Source organism: Aegilops tauschii, chromosome 4 (assembly GCF_002575655.3).
Source record: "Aegilops tauschii subsp. strangulata cultivar AL8/78 chromosome 4, Aet v6.0, whole genome shotgun sequence".
Taxonomy (NCBI): domain Eukaryota; kingdom Viridiplantae; phylum Streptophyta; class Magnoliopsida; order Poales; family Poaceae; genus Aegilops; species Aegilops tauschii.
In genome coordinates, this window is record NC_053038.3 from 438,193,176 (window position 1) to 438,216,019 (window position 22,844).

General features: G+C 45.0%; 3 protein-coding genes across 4 annotated transcripts; all 3 read left to right on the plus strand.

Annotated features, from left to right (window-relative positions):
• The first annotated feature begins 532 nt into the window (after positions 1 to 532).
• Positions 533 to 5,705, plus strand: LOC109762293 (uncharacterized). Its single transcript, XM_020321127.4, has 8 exons — positions 533 to 727; positions 831 to 996; positions 2,737 to 2,847; positions 3,031 to 3,165; positions 3,744 to 3,848; positions 4,541 to 4,710; positions 4,803 to 4,902; positions 5,158 to 5,705. The coding sequence occupies exons 1-8, from the start codon at positions 612 to 614 to the stop codon at positions 5,398 to 5,400; spliced, it is 1,146 nt and encodes a 381-aa protein (XP_020176716.1). The 5' UTR covers positions 533 to 611; the 3' UTR covers positions 5,401 to 5,705.
• Positions 5,706 to 7,764: 2,059 nt separating this feature from the next.
• LOC109762289 (mitochondrial outer membrane protein porin 5) lies at positions 7,765 to 11,423 on the plus strand. The gene is made up of 6 exons (XM_020321122.4): positions 7,765 to 7,960; positions 8,068 to 8,135; positions 10,107 to 10,217; positions 10,305 to 10,391; positions 10,476 to 10,684; positions 10,766 to 11,423. The coding sequence occupies exons 1-6, from the start codon at positions 7,909 to 7,911 to the stop codon at positions 11,070 to 11,072; spliced, it is 834 nt and encodes a 277-aa protein (XP_020176711.1). The 5' UTR covers positions 7,765 to 7,908; the 3' UTR covers positions 11,073 to 11,423.
• A 2,920-nt stretch (positions 11,424 to 14,343) lies between these two features.
• On the plus strand, positions 14,344 to 19,295 carry LOC109762288 (adenylyl-sulfate kinase 3). 2 transcript variants are annotated; one of them, XM_020321121.4, is made up of 7 exons: positions 14,344 to 14,808; positions 15,683 to 15,823; positions 16,807 to 16,956; positions 17,026 to 17,144; positions 17,214 to 17,298; positions 17,418 to 17,464; positions 18,894 to 19,295. In XM_020321121.4, exons 1-7 carry the CDS (start codon positions 14,607 to 14,609, stop codon positions 18,990 to 18,992), a joined length of 843 nt encoding a protein of 280 aa, XP_020176710.1. In that variant the 5' UTR covers positions 14,344 to 14,606; the 3' UTR covers positions 18,993 to 19,295. The 2 variants fall into 2 exon arrangements, with proteins under 2 accessions (XP_020176710.1, XP_073352979.1); XM_073496878.1 differs by having other exon boundaries at positions 14,355 to 14,510.
• Positions 19,296 to 22,844: the final 3,549 nt, after the last annotated feature.

Genomic DNA, 22,844 nt, shown 5'->3' on the forward strand with positions numbered 1-22,844 from the left:
GGTTGGCGTTAGGCGATGGGCCTCCGCCTTGGTTGTGGTGAGTAGATTGGTGATGTTGGGCCGCTCCTTGTCGAAGACGACACATTACACTACTTCTAAAACCACTACGCGCAGGAGCATAATAACTGAAGACGCTCTTCTGTGCTACGTCAGGGGAGGGACCTTTGCCTTGATTGTGTCGAGTAGGCTGACGATGTTGGGCTTCTCGTCGTCCAGAATGCTATGTTTTGCTACTTCTAAATCCACCACACCACAGGCATGATAACTGAAAGAGGTGCCCTTCCACGGGCTATCGAGGAAGGGGAACTCGAAGGAAGAGCAAAAGTAAGCTACTCCCTCCGATCCGCAATAATTAATATGGATGGAGGGAGTATAGTTTTTCATTATATCTTAAACTTGACGCTACTACTGTATAGATCTCATCCTTAATTTGAAAAACCTAAATCTCATCCCTAATTTCTGGCTCCCAAATTAATCATTACCTGGTCCGTTTCATTTCTACAAGCAACTCCCACTCAAAACCCCCACAAACCCACACATTGCTTCAGCCCCCCTCCCCCTCCCCTTCTCCCCACCGCCCCCTCCCCTCCGCTCCCCCCTACCGAACCCCAATGGCGTCGTCGTCGTCGTCGCCGCCGGCGCGCCGCTCCGTGTTCGACGCCGCCTACATCCGCGCGGAGTTCGACGCCGCCGGCATCTCCCCCACCTTCATCCCTACCATCTGGAAGTACGCCTTTCTAACCCCTAGAACCCTACGCGCACGCCGCGCCCCATCTCCGTTCCCCCCCTTGTTTCGAGCGGTCGTGCTCACTCTGTGTCGGCGTGTGCAGGTACGTGCTGCAGAACCCTAGGTGCAGCGACCTCGACGGCGTCCCGTCCCTCTCGGCGGCCGCGTACGCGCTCCTGCGGAACAAGTTCCGGCCGACCACCTCGACCCTCACCGCCGCCGCCGAATCCAAGGACCGCACCACCACCAAGTTGCTCATCCGCCTCCAGGTGACTGCCTAGCTGCTCGCGTCAGATCAATTTTGGGGACGGTGATGTAGGGTGCGACGGTTTGGTTTTGTAAGCCTTTTTAGGTCTTGTATATAAGCATTTTAGGACCTGGTGATTGTTTTGGGATTCACATCGTTTCACCCTTCCTGATTGTTTCCCTGCACATTTGCATGACATTGCATCATTCTAGTTTTTACTATGCAAGCATCCAGTCGCAGAGCTTGAGCAAGAATTAAGAGGGGGCTAAATGAGTCTTACAGGGAGTTGAGGGGGCTAACTTAGGATATTGTGTCAATGGACAAGCGTTTATAAGTTGGTAATGTTATAGTTTCCCTTGTTATCCTAGTCCTAGTGCCTAGATATGAGAGATTGACTTAGTGCTGCTTTTGTTACCTGCAGTCCTACCCTGGTTTTGGACCTTTATATAGGACAATTCACTGACTCTCCCCTTATGTTCTCAGCACCTTTCTGGTTTATAGATTTTGTGTTTTGCTTTTGCAAAAGATTGTCCCTTTTGATTCTACTACGGTTGGATATTGATAAACATGCATAATTTAATGGGACCATAATTGAATGGCCGCTTGAGAAACATTTTATCGATCAAGCCTCACCATGAACTTCTCCAGTGAACTATGCATAAGTTCTGGATCATAGCGTGTAGAAGGGCCTATTGAAGTATTTTGCTGTCTAATGTGACCTACACTAATAAATATCTAAATTATCTCAGGCTCATTACATGTGTGGTGTTTATGGGCTACTAATCAAAATGTATCGGTACTTGTCTATGAACTTCATTCCAATTCTGGTCAAAGAATTATGCTGTTTGATTCAAGTGCAAGCAAGCATCAGCCACTTGTATGAATGTTGTTGAGGAAATTGATGTACAAATTGTTATCTGTACCTTCAGTAGCAATATGTTAGCATGTTTTCTTGCTCTCTAGATATGCCGCCTGCCCAGGTGATCATGATAATTGTAGTGAACTGGGATTTATGAGGTTATATACCAATAGGTGGCAGAGTAGTATGGCTAATTCGGGAGGGGTTATAATTATATTGGGGATTGAGAGGATGAAGTAGATGGGAGATATGTTGTAATTTTCTTACTTGATAAAAATGGATGCGCCAAGGCTCTTTAGATAGAGCTGGCCCTAACAAATTGATTCTAAACAAACCTCGTATCTAAGGAAATATCTTATCTGTAATTGATTTAAGGCCAAGGCTAAGATGTGTCATACCCCTTATTTGCTTAAGGCCCAAGCTAAGTGATGTCTTACCTCTAATTGATTACCCCTAGCCTAAACGCTACTATTCCTAACTTTAAGATAACTGTAATTATATCTCTTAATTGGAGTCAGCTAGGGCCGGCTGGGTTTAGTGTGTGGGTGACCCATCCACATGACAATAATACACATGATCCAAAGCTTGGGTGCTTCAAGTTGTGTTGGATTTATGACAGCGTGTGCTGTATTAGTTTTATAGTTTCCTAACAATCTGAATTTTACACAACCACATCTTGAACTGTGTCATGCCACTCAGTACCATTTCATTTCATCATCACTGCCAATTTGACTTGATTTGGTTGCTTGCATGTGGATCACCTCTCCTTTTGTTATTGTTGTTGTCAGATACTTTTGCTTGTTTCCATTTGGTGGCACAATTTTTTTTACTTGTTAGCTTGTTCTAACTTCTAATATCAAAGGTATTGGACTAATCACACTTCAATTTTTTTTTGGGCTCTAGAATGGGGAATCTGTAGAAGCAGTGATTATGCGGTATGATTCACGACTGGGGAAGTATGATGGGAAGACACGCCCTGGAGGAGTGCGTTCAACCCTGTGTGTATCATCACAGGTAGATATATTTTCCTTTCATATTGAACGACCAGTGCTTTAGTAAGACCTAAACACTTGTTTGTAATGGCGTAAATTGTTTAGGTAGTATTGCTTCTGTGGACCTGTTGGTAACCTTTTGTGCGGCAGCATACTATGATCATTGTTAAGCTTGCGACTCATTTTGCTCTATAATATAACACAGGTTGGGTGCAAGATGGGCTGTAGATTCTGTGCTACCGGAACAATGGGATTCAAAAGCAACCTTTCCTCTGGAGAAATTGTTGAGCAGCTGGTCCATGCAACCCGCTATTCTCAAATTCGAAACATTGTTTTCATGGTAATTTTAATTCTTAATGTGTTACAAGTTCCCTGATATTTCTTTTCGAAAGAAAATCATGCCCACTATAATTTTTTCATCATCCTATCCTGATTCATTTGTGTTGTTTGGTTTTATTATTGATTTTTTCGTGTGTACTTTGCATGGTAATTTATGGTCAGAAAGTCAAAGCCATGGTGCATCTTTTTCAGTGTTGCCGTTGTATATTTGTTGTTGTTTCATGATCGATGGTTGTAAATTTATGATTTTTGTTTGCAAAATGTTGGCTGCTGTATGGGTTTGTTCTTGTATGTGGCTAGGCAGGATCACTGTGCTTCATGTTACATATACATGTGTTCATAACATTCATGCAAGTTCAAATTATTGTATGGAAAACCATTTGTACTTGTATCGGTGAGTGCTTCCACTATCTTATGTGTACAGTGTGTCTTTATAGACAAACTACTGTGCCAATTGGGTTACTAGTGCTCATGTTATTAGTGAGAAAATTGGTAGATAATCTTATTGGATCTGATGTCTGGTAAACAGTATTCTCTAGATGACTTTCAGTTTATGTACTTGCTCTGCCTTATATGCAGGGAATGGGGGAGCCATTAAACAACTATACTGCTTTGGTTGAAGCAATCCAAGTCTTGACAGGATTTCCCTTTCAGATTTCACCCAAGAGAGTTACTGTATCTACTGTAAGCATACCTGCATAAGTAGCTTGTTTGCATGTTGAAATATCATTCTTGAGATGATTTTCTGATGACAATCGTATGTTAGTAGCTAACCTTATTGAACACTTATTAAAGTGACTTTCTGGATGAGCTATCATTGCCCCTGTTTTGTGATAAACCACACTGGAAAATTGCGTGGAAGATATAGTTGACAACTGTGCAATGATAACCAGCAAATAGTGCAGTGGGCATTGGATATTATTAGTAAGGATGTACTTGTCTGCTGAGTGATCATCTTCTATTTTAGTGTTGCTAATTATTTTGCTGTCCAAGTAATAATGTTGTTGGTTACCTGGATCATAAGACAGGCATTTCCCTTTTTTACTCCACCTATTATTGAAGCTGCATACAGTCTAGACTCCATAAGCGGATAAACCTGTATTGCAGTTTACCTTTGTTCCTGTCCTTTTGTCTGGCGAAGACTTATGGATGCTGATAACTTGATATTAATTTGTGCTCTTGTGCTATGCATACTTTTATGGCTTGTGTACCCTATGGTTCATCATGGTGTAAGTATGCCCTGCTAATATTTAGTTGAACTGTCGAGTTTTGTTTAGGATTAATGTAGCTAAAAAATTGATCATCATGTAGTACTGGACTTGGAGCAACTGTTGTAAATCTTAGTGTACATCGTAATATTATGTGATGTACTGCAGGTTGGGATTATCCATTCGATCAACAAGTTCAACAATGATCTTCCAAATATAAATTTAGCTGTGTCATTGCATGCTCCTGACCAAGACATACGATGTCATATAATGCCTGCTGCACGGGCCTTTCCTTTAGCAAAGCTAATGAATGCATTACAATCGTATCAAAATGCGAGGTAAGATTCTACAAATGTCACGACTTTGTCAATGCCAAAGTTTTAGGAGTAGTTTTAAGTATCAACGATCTCGCTTCCATGTTCCATTGCAGCAAGCAGACAATCTTCATTGAGTACATTATGCTTGATGGAGTGAACGATCAGGAGGAGCATGCCCACAAGCTTGGTAAACTACTTGAAAATTTTAAAGCGGTGAGATACGTTGTCTCTTGTTACTATGTTTTTTTCTTCTTCTTCAAAACTGTTGTGAACCATCTGAAGTTCTGAACTGCATCTGATGTGAATGTGTGCTTCAAATCAGTTTATTTTTTCTTAGGCAGCTAGGACATAATGCCATGACCTGTTGATCATAATGGATTTTCGAGTGCTTTGCAATTTTGCTTATTTCATCTTCATTGATGGTCGCATGTTGAAACTAATCATCACTCTTCTCCTAATCACTGACAGGTTGTTAACCTGATACCATTCAATCCAATTGGCTCAGCGAGCACGTTCAAGACAAGCAGTGACCAGAGCATCAAGAAGTTTCAGAAGGTCCTGAGAGGCATCTACAGCATCAGAACGACCGTTCGCCAGGAGATGGGTCAAGACATAGCCGGTGCCTGTGGGCAGTTGGTGGTTAGCCTGCCCGACGAAAGATCGGCAGGCGGGGCCACCCTTCTGTCAGATATAGAAGATCTCAGGATCTGATCTCTATCCCGCCTGTTGCTCGATATATCATGAAAAGTCGAATTATATTACCAATCAGCGTCATGACTTGATATAGTAACTAGCACCGTAGTTCCCAACCAAGCTTCAAAATATAGACCTGATTTTGGCGATCGTGGTGTGTGTTTCCCTTCCAACTCGGGAACACAATTTTGCTGCTGTTCGCACAAATGCCACAGACCTGGTTTTTGTGGGCAGCAACTGGAAAATGTTAGCAACTCTATCTAAGCCTTGTGATGGACATATATATAGTAGCACCGCAGTGCTGGCCCCGCCTTGGATGTTTTTACCTCGTGTCGAAGTTGGATGTATACCTGGAAGTTCTCGTTTGGATCTCCTGCTGCTATTTTGATATTTGATCTGGGTGTGTTGGGCTTGAGCTCTTCTTTGCTGCTTGTTTGTTTGTTTGTGTCGGCGGGATTGTTGCCTGGTTGCTCAGACGTTATGGTGCTGCATGTGTGAGGTGATGGTGCGTTGAGCTGGCAATTGGTGGGGGGTCATGTGTATTGTAATGGCAAGACATGGTGAAGCACGTGAGCTGTGTTGCTCGTTTTCTTTTCTGGCGTCTAGGAAATGTTCTTTTTTTCAAAATGGATTGTCTAGGAAATGTGGATGCTTGGTGGCAGCCTGCCGGGCTTACGAGTACCCCCTCCGTCCCAAAATAAGTGTTGCCGATTTGGGACGGAGGGAGTATACTGGAAGGTTCTAATTTTTCATGTTCCTATTTTCAAGTTGCCTGAAAAACAATTTGGTGGAAAGTTGATTTTCATGGACAAGAAAAGGAGGCGAAGCAGACTTGGCTGGCCGGCCTCGCCAGACTTGGGGATGATGTTGTTCGCCGCGGCGACGAAGGCGTGTAGCGGGATGAAGATGGCAGGGCAGGGCAGCCGTTGGAATGATCCGACGGTTCAGCCAAATCAACTGAAGCCGAGCTTCTCAGGCGACTTACAGATAGGCAGTCAGTATTTTAATTTCTCCCTCAGTATCAAAATATAAATGGACGTTTTTGCAGTTCTTGTTCAACTGCTTGGCATATAGGAGACTTAAGGCCGGTAAAAACACTAGTAATTATGCCAACAAATCCTTCTTTTGGCGGTCATCGTGGCTAGCTTTATTAAAATGAAATCACACTTACATCATCCGCTAAGAATTTGATGATAAAGCTCGGAGGCGAATCGAACCACTGTGTAGGTTGGTTCTCCCGTCCCCAAGAATTTGATGATAAAGCTCGGAGGCGAATCGAACCACTGTGTAGGTTGGTTCTCCCGTCCCCAGTCGACTAGCACATCTGCTACTACATTAGACTCCCTATTACAAAATTTGATACAAGCCTTACTGAAACTTACCAACTTACTACGACATGAAGATAAAAAATCGGCGTTGCCATCATTGAGTAGCCCTCATCTTCCTTCAAAGCTTGGACAATTGTGATATTGTCCATACAAATTAGAATGTCGTTGCGTCCCATCTTTCTTACAAGTTTCAGTCCTTTAAGAAACGCCGCTGCTTCCGCTGCAACCACGTTAAGAACATGTTCAATCACTGCCGTTGAGGCCGCAAGAAACCGCCATGTGTGGTCCTGTATTACAAGATCCTCTATAATCATGAACAGAAAATGAATCCATGTTGACCAAAAATTGTCCAGATAGGCCCCTTAGGCCTGTACAATGTAAGGCGCTTGGGATAGGTGCTTAGAGAAATAAACCAGTTTTTCTCTAAGCACCGGTGCTTATTTGTAAAGGGTAGACGCTTAATTAAGCGTCTGCCCTATAGAAATAAGCACTGGTGCTTAAGAAAAACTCGGTTTATTTTACTAAGCATCTCTCTAAGCACCTTTCATTGTATAAGGCCTTACTCCACTGGTTCAGTCTTGGAGTTGAAGTTGGGTTCCCGGTAGCACGCACCTATGGACCAGTTCGTCTTGGGGGTAGCACCTTTTCTTCTCTTACAACACATCCCCTCTGGCACCGTATATACCAGCAAGTGGTTGCTGCTATTTCGTCTTGGGGGTAGTACCTTTTCTTCTCTTACAACACATCTCCTTTGCTACCATAGATACCAGCATGTGGTCGCTACTATTTATGATAACTAAACTGGTTCCATATAAGGGATTTAACGAGTCACATAACAGGATCATCGAGTTCATGCCAACAAATCCTAATGGAAAAGATAGATACCCTTTCATCTTCACTCTCAAGCCAAAAAGGAAAGAAAGAAAGAGAACAAGATTCGGTGCGTTATTCACGAAAGAAAAGAACAATCTGGAGGCTCCGATGCTGGGATGGCGAGATCGTGCGGCCACGAGGCTCCGGATAGCGGAAGCAGCCCCCTCCAACGGGTCCTCCTGCCTTTCGCAGGGCTCACGCGATTACTAGTGGCGGAACGGGACTCGCTGGCATCTCCCTCTGACCCTCTCCACCCTTTTTGTTCCTCGCCCCTCCTCCTCGGCGGCCGCCTCCCCGCACCCCCTCCCCCCACGCCGCCGCCGCCATGGCCATGAAGGGACCCGGCCTCTTCACCGACATCGGCAAGAAGGCCAAGGGTACCTACCTGCATCCCCTTCTCTCCTTCCGCCCTCCTCTGCACCCGCATCTCCTCTCTCTAATCTGTTCTTCGGTCTTTCCCGTCGGGCGTCTCCGTGATCTGCAGATCTGCTCACCAGGGACTACACCTACGACCAGAAGCTCTCCGTCTCCACCGTCAGCTCCTCCGGAGTGGTAAGGATCCCCCCGCTTCCGCGGCTCGATTTGATGATGCCGGTGTTTGTCGCATGTTTGCCGTCGGGCCGTACGATCTAGTTACCACCCTCCGATGGTTCCTCGAGGACCATGAGTAGATTGGGCTCTTGGGCTTTCTAGCACTCATGTTTGCTCGGAATCTCCGTGGTTGTTGCATATTGATGTTAGTGTTTTGAACGAATGCGGGTGGAGGCCGTGCTTCGTACTCTTATTATGTGCTACTAGCTGATTGGTTGGTAGCCTGATGGGGGATGGGAATCTCGTTGTATCCTTGTACAGCAATGTGGTCACATGTTGGCTGGGGTTGATTGGGGGGAAAAGGCCATCATTCGAGCTGAGCAATGCCTTCTGGCTGAGCATCGTGGTTAAGACGCTGCCGGTGGCCTACTCTGTTGCTGGCTCCTTTGTGGCAACAATTGCTGGCCCTTTTTACGAATGGTTATGCAAGTGTCTTGTAGAGTTGGTCCTTGCCCTGCTGGCAGACACTGGGTTTTGGAATTAATCAAGGCATGCGCTTAGTTTCCAGGACTGAAGACCGAACACAAATTGTTGCAAATTTTTGATTTCAGAAGCTTTTAATATGTGGTTATTGCACTTTCCAAACTGTTGACAGTGGAATTGTTTGACCAACACAAATATTGTTCTTGTTTGCAATTGTTAAGAGCGTTGACACTTTGCATATATTGTTCTTGGTGGCATAAGTTTTTTAAACGCTTGTGTCATCATATCTCAAAATATACATCAACTGAATTAACTAATCAAAAGATTGTGATACATCTGTCTACTACATATAATATACGATAACTGAATTGAATTCCTCAGCAACTTAAGAGATAATCTCTGAGAACTTGGATCTTTATAAGAGTATGTAAAGATATGTTTTAGTTGGATATACTGATTTAACAAAATAACTGTTGTAGCCGTGTAATTTATGTGTTTGTTTGTGCTAGGAATTGATTAATTTTGATTCATTAGCTTGTTCTTTCAAATGCATCGGTTTTGAGGAAATGAAGTATTTTGATAAGACAAACACTGTTTGCCATGTCACTTTCCCCAATGACATGTGCATTATGGAACTTCAGTATTTTAGCGTCTCAATATTCCAGTAAGGTCAGTCTTGTTATAGCAATATTTTTGCGTTTACCTAGATCTTTCAGCACGGACCATCTGTTTAACTGAAAATCTTATAATATGGTTGGCTTACCGTTTTCTTCCCTTTTTTTTCTAGAATTAAGAGTAACATGCAGATTGGTGAGTCAGTATCTTCAGTGTAAATCTACCTTCAACCTGTCAGCAATAGTCTGTTCTCCTGATAAGCAATTATCCACTGCACAACCAAAATTATCAAGTGAAAATTTAAATAATCTTTATCTTCAGTTTCAGAATATAAATTAGATGCTTTTATGATATAACCACCCTGTAGTTTGTTTAAGCTACAGAAAGAATTGTACTTCCTCCGTTCCTAAATATGAGTCTTTTTTGAGATTTCAATATGGACTACATACGGATGTATATAGACATAATTAAGAGTGTAGATTCACTCATTTTGCTCCGTATGTAGTCCATATTGAAATCTGTAAAAAGACTTATATTTAGGAACGGAGGGAGTGTTTAATTAATTTGCATTTGGAAATGCGCTTATTTTGTTCTTGTATGGTTTTACATTTCCCCGTGCACTTCTCTACCATTGATATGAAATCATGTACTATTTTATTTTGTTCTTGTATGGTTTACATTTCCCCGTGCACTTCTCTACCATTGATATGAAATCATGTATTATATCTTTGACTGATGCGTGCTAAAGTGCAAGTTGAACTAAGTGCATATATCCTTTTTTGTTACCCTTTGCCTGATTTTTACTAACCCGCATAATTATGTAACTTGCAATACTGGCTCACTGTTTCTGTTATCTGAATTTATTTGCCTTTAATGAACTTGTATATTGTTCAGGCCGTCACTTCCACAGCTGTGAAGAAGGGAGGGCTTTATTCTCTTGATGTAGCATCAGCTTACAAGTATAAGAATAATCTTGTTGATGTTAAAGTGGACACAGAATCAAATGTAAGTGATATTGAATACTCAGATTTATGTTTTCCCTCTTTTAAGCCTGTATTGTAGCACATTTATATTGTATTTGGCTATTTGCAGATCTCTACTACCTTGACTGTCTTGGATGTCCTGCCATCCACAAAGCTTGTGACGTCTATCAAATTTCCTGATTACAATGCTGGAAAGGTAATTTCATTTTGGTGTCAGTTGCTGGTTGTTGGAGTGGAAACAGCCTATGAGCTGCCTATGAGCTGAGTTCTTTCTTAACAGGTGGAGGTGCAATACTTCCACGACCATGCAACTTTTGCTGCCGCTGTTGGCATGAAGCCCTCTCCTGTGGTCGATTTTTCTTTGGTAGTAGGCCCTAAAGGACTTGCCTTCGGTGGGGAGGCTGGGTTTGACACTTCTTCAGGAAAGTTTACCAAGTACACTGGTGGTTTCAGTGTAACCAAGCCTGACTTCCATGCTTCAGCTATTCTGTAAGTCCATGCTTTGCTGTGATTTGTCATGAGTTGAGATTTGAACTAGCATTGATTGATAGATTACACCTACGTGTACAGGGCCGACAAAGGTGACACCATCAAAGTGTCAGGTGTGTATCACCTTGATGAGAAGCAGAAGGCTTCGGCCGTGGCTGAATTTACCCGGAAGCTCTCAACGAACGAGAACACACTGACAGTTGGTGGCCTGTACACCGTCGACCCTCAGACAGCTGTGAAGGCAAGGCTCAACAACACTGGAAAGCTTGCTGCTCTCCTCCAGCACGAGGTTAAACCAAAGTCACTCTTGACGATATCTGGTGAGTTCGACACCAAGGCCTTGGACAGAGCACCCAAGTTTGGGCTGTCACTCGCGCTCAAGCCCTGATGAGATCATACGTGGATGATGGCGATTGAACATCGAATTCTTTGGTTATTTTTTGTGAAGCTATGGCCAATAATTTGTTCCGCAGACATGTTCTGTTAAATCTCTGGAGGTTTAGGTGCTCTGTGGGCAGGATCCGATAGGCCTTCACCTGGATTTTTGTCCAGGCGTTTACTTTTTGATGATCGAAGTACTTCCCCATTGATAGATGTATGCAGCTTGTTTCTTTCTACTGTGAGTTCCGAGTAGCTTTCACGGTAGTATGTTACTTGAAGAAGAAGCTACACTTGATTTTTCATGCGGTGTTGATTGATTTTACCGCTAGTTGAGATTTACTGCTTGTTCGGATGTCAATTCTTTTCTTTTCTATATATCATTCTTCTTGCGGAGTCTCTTTTGAATGTTCTTGGTAATTTCCCTTCTTTTTGAAGACATTAATATTGGCGATAAGGATTTAGTTGACTCGGTAATACTCTCTCCGTCCCAAAATAAGTGACTCAACTTTGTACTAACATTGTACTAAAGTTAGTGCAAAGTCGAGTCACTTAATTCGTGACGGAGGGAGTACTTCATTGTTCATTGTGAAAGCAAATGTGTGACTGGGTAGCATTCAAGCCTTCATTTCGTTCAGTCATTTCTCGCCGTGGAGATATTTGATTTCTGTATTGCGCGTAGAAATCATCGTATTTTGTTTATCGGTGGATCATGTCAAGAGACTATGATTTGTGTTTGGCGCGACCTAAAACTTTGATATCTACCGTACCATACAGCCGTTTGAAAAGATTATCATCACGTAGATCGAGCCAGGAAAATGCAGAAGTGTGCAACGTGACTCTGATACCACAGCATGTGACTTGGATGATCCATCCACCAGGGCACCACTCTCACATGAGATTCTTATAATTATCTCGCGAGAACCACTTTGTATCCTGATGCTTATATTTTATATACACCCGTGTATCTTGTTAAGGAATTTTATATGCAATTGTGCATCTTGATAAGAATTTTTGTATACAATTACGTATCTTTATAAAAAATATATATGCTGCTGTGCATCTTTACAAGTACTTTCGTATACACCTAACTTTATAAGAAATCAGGTGAGATTCGTGGATGCCACTATCCCCGTCACCTACGCCCTGTGATCACCAGACACGTTGGAAACATGGATGTCACTATCCTACTCCGTTCGGAAATAAGGGCACCTCTAACCGGATCTTTAAAGCGCCAGCATCCGTGGACCCGGTCCGGACGTGTTTTGCCATCCAATACGGTACCTCATTCGTTCGCGCAGTGGTTCGGATACCATTTTCCCCGCAAACCGAGAGGGAGGAGGGGTGTGGGTGTCGGGACCGCTGCCACACCTGCGTTCGACACCCTACCCCAAAACTCTTTTCCTCGCCGACGCCCTTTTGCCACCCGAAGCGATCAGCGCCGCTCCAAGGCGTCAACGCCGCATTCGCCGGCTCAGAGCAGACGCAATCTCTCACTAGAGCCGACATTGAAGCGACACACCGCCCGCTGTACTCGCCTTCTCTCCTCATCGAAACGACATTCGTTCGTCCGCCTCCCTCCATGAAGCTAGTGTTTGCCGAGGAATCTACTCCGACACCTGCATGCGAGCGTAACACGTCCGTCCACCTGCCGTCCGACATTAAACACCCCGTCGCTTGGTGCTTGGTATCCGCCCGCTATTTAACTGTTTCCGACAACAACCGCATCACTCCTCTCCCGATTCCGATCTCCTCTGTGCACCACACCCGCCATGGCCTCAAGCTCCAAAGTCCTATGGGACGGCCTCCCAACGGACAGAAGTAGGAGCTCTCCGGCATTGCAGCCGCTTGGCAAGCCCACTGAACTAGCTGGATACAGGCTGGCTTATTGGTGAGCTCTCCAGAGGGTAGCGACACGGAAGAGCAAATGGACGACGGCATCACCATGGGAGAGGCGCATGCTCACTTCATCGATATGGTGATGGAAGAGCGAGAGGAGGCGTTCCGGGCCTTCCGGCAGGCGTAGGCCGACCAGAGGTGCAACCTCCGGCTCCTTGACGAGCATCAGCTCGCGTAGGAGCAAATCGTTGGCATGGTCATCATGGTGGATGTGGACGAGCAGAAGGCGCTGCTCCTGTCCTATTGTGCCGCCTGTGACATCCGCCACGAGCGACGGCGGCTACGTGTCCTGCAGACGGAGAAAGAAGCTATGTTCACGGAGATCGACGCGGCAACGGAGGAATTTGACGACGGCGCTGATGACGTCGCCCACTTTGCGTCGGCCGCGCCGCGCCGCCACGATAATGAGATCGGCACGTCGCTGCCGCCGATAGTGAGGAAAAGAACATGGGAGACCGACAACGCATGGGTCCCAGGAAGACCACCGCCACCATCTTGCCGGGCCTCAAAGCAGGTGAGCTTGCCTGCTTCGCGGAGGAAGAGGCCACTATTCTTCCCCTCAAGCTGAAATTAGACTTGGTGGGCTCATCGCTGGCCGGTGAGCTTGCCTACTTTGTAGAGGCGAAGGCTATTCTTCCCTTCCCGCTAAAGCGTCAGTTCCAGGGCCTCATGGCGGGCCAACGAGCTTGCTGTTGGATATGGGGAAGACATGTCATGGGAAATGGGCGCTGCCGATTTGTTAGGCGAGGTCAGAACAGGGTTTAGTTGAAATATATCAAGAATATAATGAATGCGCTCAGGTGTAGATGAAAACCATCCGATTTATGTAAAAATTATCTAAGTTTGAATGAAAGTTGTTGAGTTTGTTTAAATTTCCATCGAATGTGATCGACATTTGCGGCTAACTTTGGGTGACCGGCTCCCATATACTGTCTGGACCTCTATACAGACCGGTCCACGGACGGATACAATGTCAAGTGACACCGATTTAGTGCAAAATTAAACTAACAACATCATTTATTTCCGAAGGGAGGTAATATATATATGTAAATCTTGGCATTTTACTGCACTAGAGTTTTACCAAAACATTTGGATACGGCATACAACCCTAAGATCTTGACACAACGTTCGATTCAGTATTTCGAAGGTGTTCAAAGGGGTCGGGTGAGCGTGCGTTCATAGGGTTGAGTGTGTGTGCGTGTATATAGCATCCGCGTTTGTGGTACGTGTTAGGAAAACAATTTTCGATACTTTCTTATTTGTTGAGGGAAGATAATGATAAATCGTACTCCACGGACGTTTACGGGCTTATCTCTGAGTTGGAAAGTCCGGGTGAGGGGGTCGAAGAGAAGTTAAGGAAGGGTCCGTAGCGGTTCTGTAACAGGCCGTACGTGTAGAATTTTAGATTTTATTAGTTCTGGACGAAGCAGTGGCTGTGTACGAGTCGAGCACGTCACGCACGCGGCCAGGCTGTGCTGGGAGCTTCGTCCCCCTCCACTCCCGTCAGCTCCCCGGGCCTGCCCCGCCCCGCCCCCACTCCGCCGCCGACGTAAGCACACCCAGCACCCTCCCCTCCCCTCCCCTCAAGATCCAAGGCACGCTCGCTCGCCCCCTACCCGCCCCGCGCAATGCCCCGCTCCTGACCATGTCCTCGCTCTCGATCCCGCCTCCGCTCCTGCGCTCCTCGCACTCCCCATCTCCGGCGGCAGCGGCAGCGGCGAATTGGAGGAGGCGCGCGGTGCGCGTGCGCGTGCGCGCTCCGGTGGCCGCACTGGCCGGCGACGGCGGGTGCGCGGGGACCGGGATGGAGCAGCACCTCCAGGCAGGGAGCGCCTCCGGCAGCCCAGGTTCGTGGCTCGGTGATTCGGTTGGCTGTGGGGTCGGCGTGTCAGTGACGCCAGAATCTATGGAATCTCCGAAAGGGGTCGCGTAGGATAGGATAAGTGGGACTGGAATCTCCCGTCCTATCCACTTCGCTGCTTTATTATCACACAAGTAGTATGTGTCACGATTAGGAGGTGATGCTGATAAAACGTACTCCCAGGACTCGAGGACGTTCACTGCTGATAGACTAGTGGTGGAAGTAAATTTGTATGGAACTAGAATTAAGCATCTGAGCCAGTGGCACAATTCACTGTAAAATCACTGTTTGATTTGTTGGTTTCGGTGGAGGGGAAGAATTAACTCTGCGTAATTGCTCGTGGCGCATAGTCTCGGTCTGATGAATCTAAAGTTATCTGCTTGGTGTATGAACTAGTGAAGGTACAATTGACTGTATTGTAGAGGTATAATAGACTTGCAATTTATGGCGAACGTGCATGGGTGTAGTTATGGCCTCACCTGAAATGTTGAGTTCACATATTGTGTGCCATGTAAGGAATTTAGGGTAAAGGTAACATGAAAACATTAAAACCTGTCTGGCTGATGGTCATGTTGTCACCTGCATCTGCATGGCGAAGTCTAAGTGGAAAGACATAAAAGCTATTTGGTTTTACTGTTACATTTGGAGCATGGAGAATTATATTCTTCCAAAAAAGATATTGAGTTGGTATCTCATAATGTGAAGGAAAAGTTATACTAAATTACATGGCTTACACAGCTTTGCTATTTCGATGTTGCTTATCCTTTTCTATATTCTTTTGGTACTTCTTTTCAAATGGGTACCGGTGGTCAAAAGCAGGAATAGATTCATGCTAACCATTTCCTGATACCCATTATCAGTGCGAGAGAAGCCTGTCATGTCAAACATTGGGAAATCAACTAATATTCTATGGCATGACTGCCCAATTGGACAAACTGAGCGACAGAAATTGCTGGGGCAAAAAGGATGTGTCATATGGATCACAGGACTCAGCGGTTCAGGTATATTTTCAGCGGTATATATTGATTTTCACCTGGTATCACCTTTTACATTCTTGGTGAAGTATCTATGGCACTGTTGCTGTCTGTTGTCAAAATGGTTTCTTTCTGTTATGATCACGTAGACTCTTGTTGATGTGTTGGTTGTGTTAGAACAGAGGAATTGGTCTAATCTTAGCGTTCAATCTTCATCAATATATTGATGATGGTTTAGAGATGTTTGCCTATAGATGACGAGACATTTACACTGGTATGTCTAACCAAATGAAGTTTGAGATTTGAGCACTCACACAATTTTAGCACTTCTTTCATAGGCTGATAAGCTCCTCTGGGTGTTATGCTCATATCAGTTTGGTGTTTGCTGTATAAGCAGTTAGCTTCTTGATGATCATGAATATGCAGAACATAGCGTTGCTATGTTGACACAAAGGGCATTTACAGGCCTTCATACTCGGTGTCATAACGGTCATTTTGTCTGTATTGGCACCAGTACATGATCTTACTGTATTGGCATCAGTACCTGATCGTCACTCTCATCTTGCTTCTAGTAGTTCATTTCGAAGTCCATTTTCTCTGTCTTCTAGCATTTTGGAAGATGATGGTTGTTGGATAATGATTAACACCATATTATATGCTGAGTATGAGATTGGTCTATGTGGCAATAGTTTTCCTAGCCTGTGGTTCTGAAATACTCCCTCTGTTCACACATATAAGATTTTTTAACTTTCTTCTGAATCGGATGTATATAGACACGTTTTAGTGTGTTTATTCACTCATTTTAGTCCGTATGTAGTCCATATTGAAATATCCAAAACATCTTGTGAATGGGGGGAGTAGCTCCTGAGCCATTCTATCTAAATTTTATTTCAGTTGATCTTGGAGTACTATGAACCACGCCTAGGATTACCTTGGTTCTCTTGTAGCTTCAAAATTATCTAACACATAAGAAAGACATCACGAGGAACTACCATGTTTCCATATGTCAGGGAAAAGTACCGTTGCCTGTGCACTGAGTCGGGAATTACACTACAGAGGCCACCACACGTATGTCCTTGATGGTGACAACCTCAGACATGGCCTCAATCGAGATCTAAGCTTCAAGGCAGAAGACCGTACAGAAAATATACGAAGAGTTGGTAAGTTCTGACCAATAAGAGCATTCATTAGAGACGGTTTTATAATGACAGTCGTATATTCTTGTACAGGTGAAGTGGCAAAGCTTTTTGCAGATGCTGGTACCATATGCATTGCTAGTTTGATATCTCCATACAGGAGAGACCGTGATGCATGCCGAGCTCTACTTCCAGATTCTAGATTTATTGAAGTATGCTTATCTTATTATTCCTTGAAGCCTCGTTAATGTTAACCATCTAACAGCACACAAACCTTACAGGTATTTATGGATTTGCCACTAGAATTATGTGAAGCTCGTGATCCTAAAGGGTTATACAAGCTTGCACGCACAGGAAAGATTAAAGGTATGGATTGTCTTTGAACCTCTTTTAAACATTTTAGTGCACTCAGCATCAACTCAAAGAGCTTACCTGCTGAAAGTACACGATTTTTTTTACTTTAAACATTGCCTTTTGACAAACAGGGTTCACCGGAGTTGATGATCCATACGAATCACCAGTGAATAGTGAGGTCAGCTTTTGATCATACCTCACCTTCCTACTTTCTTTGAATGAATGGCAGGAGAATTGTCGTTATGTCATTAAAAAAAGAAATTTCAAGCTGAAAGGAAAATAAACTTCAACTACTCTTAACAGTCATTAGCGCGTGTTCAGTATTGCCTCGGCCCAGCATATAAGAAAACTCTTGTTCTCAGTGATGATGTTGTAGCTGTTCTTTACTTTCTGCTTTAAGATAAGCCTGCTTGGTTCTTCGATGAGCAGACACATCTTGTAGCCACCATTCCAGCAAGTTACCTGTGTCCATGAGAATGGGTGCACATATTAAACTTTTGAGTCAGGTAGACACCGCATTCCAGATGAAGGACGAATAGTTGCAGTGTAGTGGGAGGTGGATAGGTGATTAATTGTTTCCGAAGATCTCATGCGCAATGGACAGTAGTAATTGTCGGGCCATAGGCCATTCCCCTGTAAACAATGTATTTTACGCAGCTAGCCAGACAAAGTTTTTTTTTCTATATGCCTCCCAACCCAACTGGGAGCCGGGTCCACTATAAGCTTAACAGAACAGAGTTCACAAACCAAAATAAAAGGGGAGCCGTCCAGGATGAATCACCTTTTCATTGTATCTTCAGTAATGGGTGATGCATTGTTGTGGATGCTTGACCAGTATGGCGAAATTCTCGAGCTTGGTCGCTGTGATTGGATATAATGCTTATCTGCCACTATTAACTCTATTAATCCTTATTCTGTGAATAATGGAAAAATGTAAAAAGTTAACATTGAACAACCGGTAGTGAGTCTATTAGTGTTTTCATATGTTAATGTGTCCAATATTGACTACATAGTACTCCATCCGTTCCAAATTATTATAAGATTTTCTTAACTTTTGCGGAATTGGATGTATATATAGACGCGTTTTAGTGTGTTTGTTCAGCCATTTCAGTCCGTATGTAGTCCATATTGAAATATCCAAAACATCTTTATAATTCGGAACAGAGGTGCTAGATGATATGAGCAACCATTGGTACTTAGCTATGCGCTAATACAATATGGGATGTCATCCAGATCCCGACCTGTGATATGCCAGCTCTCCCTAGTTTGTTTTCATCTGGATTAATAGAAGTGTACCCATGGGGGCCTACTTATTGCTTCCGTTTTTCTCGAACCGAAAGCCCTACTTATTGTTTCCGTTTTTCTCGAACCGAAAGCCCTGCTCATATATGTCAAATTTGAATTGTTCATTTACTTTAGACAACAAGTCCAATATTCTAGTAGATGCCTAGATAGCTCATCAGCCATCATTCAGCAGTACCCTAAGGCCTTAACCCCTACTGCTGCCTCCACCATGTAAAATGGAAAATTTGTTCATTTGTTTAATTAAACTGAAACGATACTTCCCTTAAAAAAACTGAGATGGTTCATTTTATGATGTTGTACAGATAGTAATTAAGATGGAAGGTGGGGAATGCCCTTCACCGAAAGCAATGGCCCAGCAAGTTCTATCCTACCTTGAGAAGAATGGATATTTGCAGGCTTAGCACACATACTCCAGATCCAGAAGATTGATCTTATTCTTCTGTGTCCATAACTCATGGACACAGGTACAATCCATTTGGTCCATCCGGAATAAAAGGTGCTGTTATCGAAGCAACAAGCTGCCTTTTTCACGAGGAAAGGGACGCAGATCGATGATCAGTTTGATTGTTCGGCATTGCTCCTCTCCTGTGTGTTGTGCTATTTTAGCTGTAGTTTATACTTACTCATTTCGGCTGAAATGGTGTGCTGTGCTGTGTTTATCTCTACTCCTAATGGACGACTTGGTGAATAGTCTTCGCGGTTTATTTTTGCTGGTTTTTTTTCGTCTCCTTCCCCACCCCACCGGTTTTGTTTCGCTTCACCCTCTCACACAACGAAAAAATCTGAATGAATCAAGACTTTCCATGTTGACACAAGTTATTTAGTAATGTCTTTATATGAAAGAATCAATCACCATCAATGTCTAAAGATCAAATCACGCCGCCGACCTCTCCTCGGTTCCTATGGTGATCCTGAAGCGCGTCCGCCATCGCGGGATCTTCCTGGGACGACGGAGAAGCCCACGCCGCCGCCATCGGGGGATCTTCGTGGTACGACGACGACGCCGTTGCGCCATCGCGAATACTCCTCGCATCTTCGTCATCGTCGGGTCTGGTCGCACAGGTCATCGACACCGCTGGATTCCTCTCGCCCGGTATGGTTTCTCCCACCCCGATTTCTCCAAGCCGACGCCACCAAGATCTGCATATTAACCTCTTGTCCCTCTTTGCTCACCCATAGATGACGCAGTGGCTAACTCGTCGTGCGGGCCAAGTCAGCCGTTCGAGCGAGGCCGGTAGCGATGAGGGTGTGGGGCATCAAGAGGAGCGGCCACACCATACCCGGGTTCAAGTTGGCCCTCGGCATGGAAGCCAACAGGGTCATGCAAAGATGGATCAGCTGCTGAACATGACACCACGACCCTCACCGAGTACATCTGATATGTATGCACTACGTCCCCTCACAGAGCAATGTTATTTTTTTCTCGTTCTAATCACCTTGGATCCAGATCGACGTTCAGATCCTGGAGTGTTTTTTACTCCATGAAAATAGATTGCACGATTGACAGATGCAAAGGAAGAGAGGAAAATGATTTTATGTCTCTCCTAAGCACGGCGTCATGGTCGTCATATGCGTACTAATCAAGGGGCTTCTGCGGTCGAAGCAATTCATCTCCATGTAGCCGGAGCAACGCTGCATGCAAATGTGAGCCCATAGTAAGCCGCCACCGCCTCTCTCTTAGATCATTCGCAAAACGATCCATCCAAGGCATAAGTGGGATACTTTGCTCAGTTTGCTGCACTGTCGAAGTACTTTGCTGTAAACAAATTTGTACATGATTTTGTTTTGTATGTCAGATGAGTAGTTTTACTCATAGTAAATATGTACAGGCTGCTACGAGTTCACTGTATTTGTTACGTAAAATCGCTAATAGGACTATGTGCATGTTGGACATCTGGTGTCATAACACGTTTCCTAATGCCAATGCAAGATACTGTCTGAGCTGTAAAGTTCCACTTCCCATGGCCAGTTCTATCTAAAGGTGGAAACTCGATTTGTTATCTGAACCTTCCTGATGTATGTTCTGTCCAACAGTCAGACGGGGTTTAAGAACTTTGACTCAACCTGAGTTGTCTGATATCCATATTGGAGAAAATGAGTTAACCTGTCTTATAAATAGTTCTTTTGCTTTGCAGACGTTGACACTGAAGCATTGAAGTAAGATAATTAGTCTGAAGATACCTTGCCTTCCTAGCATATTCTTCTATCTTCACCACATTTATTTGCAACAGCAAGACTGACCTGTTAATGCCTTCCATATCTACAATTGCTTCCTTCAAATGCTTCATCACAAGATGTGTTTTGTTTTTCAGCTTAATCGGCATCACACTCTTGGCCAAGGGATGGGGTATGCAACCGATTAAATTCCAGTGACTTGACATCCCGACACATGATGTTCCATCAACTTCGTAATATGTTGGTGATGTTCAACCCTCATCTTTGTCGTCAGATTCTGATGGATGGAGTGGTCGCTAGGTCCGGCAGCGGCGATGCGGTTGTGGCTGAGACGGGAGAGCCCCTGGCGGCGGCGAGGGTTTCCCCGTGTCGCCAGACGCTGGCGAGGGGGGGGGGGGGGGGGGGGGGACAGACGCAAAGCTCATACTGAAGTATAGCTGAAATAAACAAAATCTATGCTTGCACTAAAGACCAGTAGAAGGTTGCCGATGATTGCAAATTTGCAAGTCTTCTAACAAGATTATGTATTTTTTGGCATTTGAAAAACACAAATAGGCTTGGCCACTCACAAGTTTGATTCATCATCCTGAGGTCTGAATAGAAGCACAAATTTGTTTGAGTGAAAAGTACATGGCCGTGGTTTTCTCTTTAACATTCCATGTAAAATAAATGAGAATATACCTGCATAGTTATGGGTTGCTACTACAAAGAATGGGTTAATTAATGGGCAGCGGAATGTGATTTAGTTTTTTGTGGGCAGTGGAATGGGATTAACTAGGGTGCCTTGCAATGTACAAACCACTCGAGAAATGCATAAATAACAACAATATGTTTTGCGAAGGCACACATATATCTTCTTCGTTGGTCTCTCCTTGTGGTTGACTCAGAGAACCGGAGGAAAGATAGTATTCGTGTAAGGAAATATATGATGTGTGTCTGGCATGAACACAATTAGATCCTAAGGCTATATATTTGACAAGATTTATATTAAACCATTAAAATATTTATTTATTTATTTATTTTTAGAAAAGGAGGATGACCCCCGGTCTCTGCATCTGGGAGATGCACGCGGCCATTTTATTGATTATTCTCGAGGACCTTACAAAGTAGAACAACAATATGCTTGAATCCGCCATCTTGGCAACATCTGCCGCTACTCCTATCCATATGATGAAGGGGTGTAAGCTGGGACACATACCCAAACCTCTCACCTACATCTAAAGCCGCAGGCCCCGACCGAGCCACATACCGGGTCCGGTGCACAAACCGGTCCGACGCACTCACATGTGTCATCGTCGCCATCTTCCACTGGTCCATCTTTAGAGCAGATTGAGGTGTCAACCTTGGCAGGTCCTCCGCCATCGACGCCACCAAGACGCCAAACGACGACCTCCACCTATGCGAGTCCATCTCCAAGCAACGGACGTAGATCCATGCTAGGATAGGGCCGCACCACCGTCGTCGCCCACCACCCACAAGCGCCACCCAACCCCAAGGTTCCCAAAGCGGCGCCTTCAAGAAGGGAACGGCGCCGTGAGCCCCGCCGACGCCCAACAAAGTTAGGGCTTTTGCCCGGGAGACCTAGGGAAAGGGGAAGTGAGGAGATCAGTCAATACCGACGGCTCCAAGGAGGGGAACGGTGCCCTCAGGCGACACTGTCGGTGCGGCCGGCCATGGCCGGCCAGGGATTTCGCCCGAACTAGATCCCCGCCACCAGCAGCGCCTCCTGTACAGAACTGGCGACCAAGGGAAGCGCGGCCCACCAGGCTGGCCCGCATGCCGAACATGGGAAGAGGGGAGGTGCCAGATCTCGCGCACCGGCCACCGCAGAAGCCGCCGCCCGCCGCCAACGACCGCCGGGATCCCGCCGCCCGCGCGGCCAGGACGCCAGATCCACCGCCCGCACAGCTGCTCGCTGGAGCCTGTCGTGCCTCGCCAAAGGAGATGCCGCTCCAGATCCGGGACTCCCCACCCAGAGGCAGGGCAGCCAAGGCCCCGCCGCCACCATCCTTGGCGCCCCGGGCTTGCCTGGCGGCAGCCTCAGGCGGCGGCGAGGAAGGGAGGAGGGTGAGGCCGGC

Bases quoted from the DNA above. Each gene is read 5' to 3' on its own strand.
- LOC109762289 (XM_020321122.4), top strand. From the start codon at position 7,909: ATGGCCATGAAGGGACCCGGCCTCTTCACCGACATCGGCAAGAAGGCC. The intron at 10,218-10,304 runs GTAAGTGATATT...GGCTATTTGCAG, and splicing joins AAGTGGACACAGAATCAAAT to ATCTCTACTACCTTGACTGT. The intron at 10,392-10,475 runs GTAATTTCATTT...CTTTCTTAACAG, and splicing joins CTGATTACAATGCTGGAAAG to GTGGAGGTGCAATACTTCCA.
- LOC109762288 (XM_020321121.4), top strand. From the start codon at position 14,607: ATGTCCTCGCTCTCGATCCCGCCTCCGCTCCTGCGCTCCTCGCACTCC. The intron at 17,299-17,417 runs GTATGGATTGTC...TTTGACAAACAG, and splicing joins ACGCACAGGAAAGATTAAAG to GGTTCACCGGAGTTGATGAT. The intron at 17,465-18,893 runs GTCAGCTTTTGA...GATGTTGTACAG, and splicing joins AATCACCAGTGAATAGTGAG to ATAGTAATTAAGATGGAAGG.
- LOC109762293 (XM_020321127.4), top strand. From the start codon at position 612: ATGGCGTCGTCGTCGTCGTCGCCGCCGGCGCGCCGCTCCGTGTTCGAC. The intron at 3,166-3,743 runs GTAATTTTAATT...CCTTATATGCAG, and splicing joins TTCGAAACATTGTTTTCATG to GGAATGGGGGAGCCATTAAA. The intron at 4,711-4,802 runs GTAAGATTCTAC...GTTCCATTGCAG, and splicing joins CAATCGTATCAAAATGCGAG to CAAGCAGACAATCTTCATTG.